The 7,377-nt window shown below is 50.2% G+C and overlaps 1 protein-coding gene across 1 annotated transcript in view; it reads right to left on the bottom strand.

Annotated features, from left to right (window-relative positions):
* Nucleotides 1–23: 23 nt before the first annotated feature.
* The window catches only part of ITIH3 (inter-alpha-trypsin inhibitor heavy chain 3), a 23,458-nt gene continuing 16,104 nt past the window's right edge, over nucleotides 24–7,377 (bottom strand). Inside the window, exons 16-19 of the mRNA XM_019633971.1 lie at nucleotides 1,331–1,354; nucleotides 1,067–1,102; nucleotides 811–924; nucleotides 24–312 (exon numbers count right to left, since the gene is read on the bottom strand). Coding sequence (XP_019489516.1) covers nucleotides 104–312; nucleotides 811–924; nucleotides 1,067–1,102; nucleotides 1,331–1,354 — 383 coding nt within the window. The 3' untranslated portion in view covers nucleotides 24–103. The remainder of the gene's footprint in view (nucleotides 313–810; nucleotides 925–1,066; nucleotides 1,103–1,330; nucleotides 1,355–7,377) is intronic.

Here is a 7,377-nt window from a genome sequence, read left to right as displayed (position 1 = left end):
CCCTGTGACCTGTGTGGACCTTCTGTCCTGAGGTTTCTCCAAATCCCTCAGGCCTCCTTAGAGCCTCAGACTATAACACCCCTAGAGATCCAGTAGTGGGGCCTTACCCATCCTGTGTGACCTGGACTGTGTCCAGCCAGCTGAAAGTGCTCTGTGCAGCCCCGTTCCACAGAGTAATCTTCTCCGGCGTTACCTCAATCCGGAAGTCCATCTGAGTGTTGGCAATGCCCAGTTTGCCAAAGTAAGTCTTCCTAGTCTCGGAGTTAGGGCTTCCGCTCTTATCACCAATGATCTGTCCATTAACTGTGAAGCCTAACAGAGGCACGGAGCAGTGAGAGACCAGCGAGACCTTCTGCATCCAGCTGGCCTTTAAGAATGGTTCTTCCCCCTTCAGCCAGACATGCTGAGAGGTTGCAAAGTGGCAGCCCCAAATAGAGACCAGAACTTCAGAGCTAACCCTGTCTCTTCCTAGACACCCTGGTGGCCGAGGGCCCCCATTGTAGGTTTTGCCCTTACCGGGGTCAGCGAGTGTTGTAAATACTATAGTGGAGAAAATCTATTCCCCAGATATTGGTTGTGACCTGACCCCAGGGCCAGATCACCCTTAATTCTAACCATTGCGTCAATACACTGGCCCTTGGGGGACTTGGTGAGCCTATGGTTCTGGACAGCCCCCTCTAGGATGTAATCTGCATATGAACATGGGAGTGTTTGGGCAGGCAGAGTGAGGACTGTGGTCCATGTGCCTTCCCTGGGTAGGGACTCCAGGCCTTCCCAGGAAGGGCCCCTGGCCCCAGCCGCAGCCCCCACCTGTGATGGGGTCCTGAACGAGGCGCAGTACTGTGCCTGGTTCTTCATCAATGTTGAAGCAGATGGCATCATCTTTCTCCGCGACTTGGATGATGAAGTGGGGGTCTCCATCCACTGAGGGCACATCAGAGAAGGCGCTGGATCCCAGGACCTCTCATTGTCCCAGGGCCTCCCCTCGCCTCCTTGCTCCTTGCTCCTTGCCAGGCAGGAGGCCCTGGGCCCTGAGCCTCACCCTGGGAGGAGCCGGGGAACTCACCATAGTAGTAGGGTGTTGGAGGAGTCTGGTAGCTGTCTGTGGACGCAAATGAGAGAGGGCTGAGCTAAACAAGCAGGCCTGGTTAGAGTTTGGTTCATGTTTGTCCCCTTTCTTCCTTAATGTTCTCATCACACACTCCCTATCTCCTCAGGATTCAACCACCTGCCTGTCCCAGAAAGCCGACTCAGAAAAGACCAGTGAGGAACGGTGCAGGGCCCTGCTCTGGGCGGTGGGCAGGGGGCTGCGGCAGTAGCGTATACTCACCCAGGTAAGCCATGGAGGGGATCACTGAAAAAAGAAGCCAAAGGGAGTCATGAGCAGGCTCTGGGGTTCCCTCTCTCCCAACCCCATGCCTTCTGCCTGTCTTGGGACTGCTGACCTCCAGTGAAGCCCCAACACTGACAGAGGGTAGGGATGTGACCCTTAGGTTTAGGCTGTAGAAATGGGGGCATGCCCAGGGAGCTTCTTTCTAGGCCTGGTGGTGGTGTAGGTGTAATTTTAAGGCCAGGTGCATGGTGTTTTGATGTCACTAACATACACACCATTAGCTGGTCAGCTTCTCTGTCATGAGTAATGCTCACAGCAGACACCAGCCCTTATCCCTGAACTCCCACCCCACCATTTGGGTGGGGTGTGACTCATACATATCTGTTATCTTTGGTAGCAACCCCGCCCGCCACCTCAACATATACACTAATTATGTGCACGCATACACCAGTGACTGTATGGGGCTGTTGTGAGGGGAAAGCGATGACCCCAGACAAATGAGCTGCTTGGATAGAACAACCTGATGGAGGTGGGGCAGGCAGGCAGGGGCTGGGTGATGCCTGGTGGTGATGGGCTTGTGGGGGCTCAGATTCCAATTTATCATGAGAGAGGCACAGAGTGCTGTGAATTCAAGCTGAGGCACTGGAACCAGGCTGCCTGGGCCACCTGCTGATGGAGCCCTTAAGCAATAGACAACCCTGTGCCTCAGTCTCCTCACAGTAAAATGGGAACTGGAAGAGCCCTCCCTCGAGTGTAAGTGCCTGATATGGGAAACTGCTCATTTTGCAANGTGCTGATAACACCAAGGTTGCCTGTTCGATCCCTACATGGGCCAGTGAGCTGCGCGCGATCTGCGCCCTCCACAACTAGATTGAAACAACTACGTGACTTAGAGCTGATGGGTCCTGGAAAAACACACTGTTCCCAAATGAAATATTTTTTAAAATAAAAATAAAAAACATACAGAGAATAAAACCAAAAACCATGAGAATGAAAATAAGAGGGAAAAAATCAAGCAGGAGGAGAGTTAAATCAGTGGCACCAGGGTAGGGGAAGCTGCAGCAGCACAGAGCTTGGCTCCGAGCTTCCTAGCAGCCAGGTCAAGCAGAAAATGAGCTTATTTGCTTGCTAAGAGGAAGCAAATCAGATCATCAGTGAAAACGTTCTTTTCCCAGCTCTTGGGCTCTACAGGATGTTTACTGAGTGAGTCTTTCTGAAAGGGTCAGAGGAGAGGCCATGGGAGGGGCCTCCGGCTGCAGGTTTGCCAAACACACAGGAACACTTTCCTGCACTGCTGCCTCTCCAAGCCTGGTTGGCAGGCAGGGGTCTCAGGCTGAGTTGCTGTGAGACAAGGGAGCAGCCTTGGGGACCCTGTCAGACTTGTTGTGGGGCTAGCTGTGAATACTGAGATGAGAGAAGGGTGCTCACCCCTCTGGGACACCACCGCCTGGGCTGGGCTGTGGAATTTGTGCAACAGCAGAGGTGTCCTGGGTGATTCACTAGCCCAGTCAACGGGGCAGGTGTTCTCTGTGAACAGCTGGAAGTAGGTCCATGTCCTTCACTTTCAGCACCTACTTGGGTCAGGCCCTGGGCTGAGTGCTGTGGGTACCTTGGGCACCGTGACAGACACGGTGCCTGTTGTGACAGCTGCCACCCAGAGAATGACCAGGTGCCACAAGGAGCCCAGAGGGAGTCACCTTGCCCAACCTGGGGAATCTCAGGGAAGGCTTCCTGGAAGTGGCGTGGTTGGGGTTGAGTTTTGAAAAATAAAGAGAAGTCCGTGGAAAAGGAGGACAAGGACACCAGGCCGAGAGCCAGGACATTGTGCATCGAGTTCAGAGAACATTGTCGTGGCCCACGGCCAGATCCCACCCCACCCCTACTGGCATTCATGACCCTTCCCAATCTGACTGCAACCTTCTCCAGCCTGATTGTGTCCCGTCTGTGCTACCAACCAAAGCTGCCCACTGCTCACTGCTTCCTGCAATGGGGTACCCTCTGTCCGCATGCCCTCGGCTCCTCAGGCAGAGAGAGCAGCAGAGGCATAGCATCTGGGGCCGGAGGGGTTATGTTTTCAGAACTGGAAGCAGTCAGTGTGTGTGGAACCCAGAAAGTGAGGGAAAGGGCCTTGTGTGTGGGGCTGATGAAGCGGAGAAGCCATAGGAAGGATTTTTGTCTTTGTCCCAAGAGCAATGGGTAGGAGATGTCATTTATAGGGTTTTATGCAGGGAGTGATGATCAGTTCTATCCTGGAAGCTCTCTCTGGAAGTAGGGAGACCCAGAAAGGGGCAGTTGCGATTGTTCAGGTGGGAGAGGCTGTCAGAGCTCCTTCTCCAGGAATCTGTTTGATGCCCCCACCTCCCTCACACACACACACACTCCCCACGCAGGACTTATTGTGAGGGTGAAGTAGGTGGTCACCATGGGGTGTGATTGGAAGACCCCCGGGATCTCCAGACCAGCTGAGGGTAAACTTGAGACACCCATGAAAACAGGAACTAGTTTAAGCTATGTGCCCCCATGTCCTGGCCGAGAATGTTGGATTTATCTGCTGAATGGATGGATGGTTGGTAGATGGATGGGTGGATACTGGGCGGGTGGGTGGATGACTGGATGATTGGAGGGGTGGAGGGGTGGAGGGATGAATGCCATCCACAGTTAGCTGCAGGCTGTGTCTGTCCTGGAGTCCACTCTGCCTCTGAGTCATAGAGGGATCTTCAGGCCTGAAGGTCCTGATAGGAGCTCCTGAGCCAGGACCTCTGACTTTTCTCATGACCCCCCTGGACTCTGAAATACACTCAGCCCTTCCCAACTTCTCAGAGCCTCTTTGCTCAAGGTCAATTCTTGTTTTTTTTCCTTCCCTCACCATCAAATATTTGACTCCCCAAAGTGCCACCCCAAACAAGCCTGTCTTTCAGTCGCATTGTTGGGGAGGCCCAGGACGTTGCCTTCCTTGCATCGAGCCCCTCCCTTTCAGCTAACTGGGGTCCCAGCTAGTGTTCCCTGAAACAGGAGCTCAGAGGGGCATGCAGAGGCTGGCGGCGGTCTGGCTTCTACCTCGGCCTTTATTATCGCAGCCCTGCCCTACCCCGCTCTGTGTCCCTGTTCCAGATGTCAGGTGAACTGAGCCAGGCATCTCAGCAGGAGCTGGTATGTCTACTCAGAACAGCTCAGGGACAATGTAGTCGCTGTGGACACCGTCAATCAGCCCTTGGCCATTATTATGGACGAACCAGCAGGCAACCTTTGTGCCGCTGCTGACATCCTTCCTGTAGTCTTTCTGGGAGCCCCTGGAGAAAAGGAAAGAGATGCCATGATACACAGGGTAGGCAAGATGGCTGCTACGCTCTTGGACCTAAGGTTGAAAAAGGGTATGAAGTTGCCAACTCTAGGAGTCCAGAACTCTTTGGTCAAGAGTGAGGTTGCATAACTACTCCTTCTAAGAGCCGAGGTTGGCCTTTTCTTGATTAGGAGGGGTCTGGAGGGGGCCGAGACCCCAGAGGGAAGTGAGGGTACACCACTAAAGACTAGAGCATGCTGGGCCGATGTGCATGGGGAGAGAGGGCTCTTTCCTCCTGGCTTGTTACTGGGCAGGGCGGGGACATCAGAGGAGTCCTCTCACCTGGTGACTGTCAGCCGATGGTTCTTCACCACCATTGTGGCATGTGGCTTTGTGGGGTCAGGGCCTGGGTGGATGTGAGACACTTGAAAGTCAAAGGGGTGGAAGAATTGTCCTGGGAATAAAAACATTCAGACTGTCAGTCCCTGCCATCGCCCTAAGCGACATGGCCACTGGCCTTCCAGGGTTAAGGCAAAGGCTGAATGGGGTGTTGTGTGCTGGGTCCGGGGTGACTAGGATGGCCTTTCACGTGGATTTTTCCCTTTGCTGTGTGAACAGCNTGTTCATAGTTGTACCACCATCACCACGTCAATGTTAGAACATTTAATTACCCCCTAAAGAAACCCTGAACCCATTGGCAGTTCCTCATTATTCCTGAAGCCCTCCACCCGTAAGCAAACACTAATATTTCTGTCTCTATAGATTTGCCTATCCTGGCTATTTCATTTAAATGGAATCATACAAAATATGTGGTCTTTTGTGATTAGCTTCCTTTGCCAAGCGTCATGTTTTCAGGATTCATCCATGTTGTAGCATGTGTCACGTACTTCAGTCCTTTATATGGCCAAATAACAGTCCGTTGTATGGCTATACCACGTTTTGTTTATCTGTTCATCAGCTGATGGAAATTCAGATTGTTTCCACTTGTTGGCTATTATGAATAGTGCTACTATGAACATTTATGCACCAGTTTTTGTGTGGACATATATTTTCTTTTTTCTTGGTTATGTACCTAGGGGTGGAAATGCTGAGTTATATGGAAAGCCTGTGTTTAACATTTTGAAGAATGGCCAGGCTATTTTCCAAAGTGGGTGCACAATTTTGCATTCCCACCAGTAATGTGCGAGGGTTCTAATTTTTCCACATCCTTGCCAACACTTGTTATTGTCATCATTGTGATTATAGCCATCCTAGTGGGTGGGGAGTGATTGCTCGTTATGGTTTTGATTTGCCTTTCCCTAGTGGGTAATGAGTGTGGATGGAGTATCTTTCATGTGCCTATTGACCATTGTATATCGATTTTGGAGACCTGTCTATTTTGATTTTTTACACATTTTAAGATTATTTATCTTTTTATTGTTGACTTGTACAATTTCTTTATATATTCTGAATAGAAGTCCTTTATCAGACACGTGATTTGCAAAAATGTTTTCCTATTCTGTGGTTGTTTTTAGTGGCATTGTTTATAGCACAAAACATTTTAATTTTGTTGAAGTCTAATGTATCTAATTTTTTTGTCACTTGTGCTTGTGGTGTCATATCTAAGAAGTCTTTGCCTAACTAACCTAAAATCACAAAGACTTATTCCTATGTTTTCTTCTAAGAGTTTTATCATTTAAGCTCTTAAAATTAGGTCTATAATCCATTTGGGGTTTAGTTTTTGTATTGTGTAAGGAAGGGCTCCAATTTCATTCTTTTGCATGTGAGTATCTAGTTGTCCTAAGCACCATTTGTTGAAAAGACTATTCTTTTCCTAATGCTATGTCTTGGCACCCTTGTTGAAAGTCATTTGACCCTAATATAAAGGTTTATTTCTAGACTCAATTATATTCCAATGATTTATATATCTATCCTTATGCCCGTACCACACTGTCTTTATTACAGTGACTTTGTAGTTAGTTTTCAAATCAGGAAGCATGAGTCCTCCAAGGCCCCTCCCAGGGCCTCAGAATTGCTTCCTAGACACTTAGCACTGTGTGACAGTAGAATTCCCCACTGACAGTCCCTCAAAAGCCTGTGGCCAGTAGGACCATGGAGAGCTTTCAGTCCCTTCGTTTTACAAGGAGGCAAGCTAAGATTTAGAGATTAAACCACCCTTTAACTTGTCACTCCAGCCACAGCTGGGGGTCTAGGGCAAGAGAACATCCTCTGGGAGCAAAAGTGCAGCCTCAGTCCACAAAAACCTGCTTTGATGCCCAAAGAGAGTGAACTGGGTAGAGCTTCTTTATAGGCCAGCTCCCAATCTCTGCAAGCTTTGGGGCCCATTGGCAATGGGATTGGCATGACACTATTTGTTTTCACACCTGTGCTCAGGAGCAGGCCTGTCTCCTCATCAGCCTGTAAAGAAGCTAGCCCTGGAAGACAAAGGAGACAGTGATAAGGCCCCTGTCCCAGGAGGGAAGCAAGTATCTATTCCCAAAAGCCTCCAGTCTCATGGTGGTGACCTAGGCCCCCAACTCTAAATCCTGGGCTATTGAGTATCTCCTCTCCTATCCAATGCCCAGGGTAAGGCATTTCAAAGATTCCACCAATTCCTGCACAGGCAAAGTATACTTAAAAAACATGTGGGCCGGCCGAGTGGCACGATGGTTAAGAACTGGCTTGGGACACCAGAGGGCCCCGGTTCAGATCCCACATATGAGGGCCAGTGACACTGCCCTCTACAGCTAAGATGCTGAACAACAGCTCAACCTGGAGCTGGGCT

The sequence above is a fragment of the Hipposideros armiger genome, unplaced genomic scaffold (assembly GCF_001890085.2).
Source record: "Hipposideros armiger isolate ML-2016 unplaced genomic scaffold, ASM189008v1 scaffold_1453, whole genome shotgun sequence".
NCBI classification, from domain to species: Eukaryota; Metazoa; Chordata; class Mammalia; order Chiroptera; family Hipposideridae; genus Hipposideros; species Hipposideros armiger.
The sequence above is the reverse complement of the archived record's forward strand: the minus strand, read 5'-3'. Positions and strand labels throughout refer to the sequence as shown.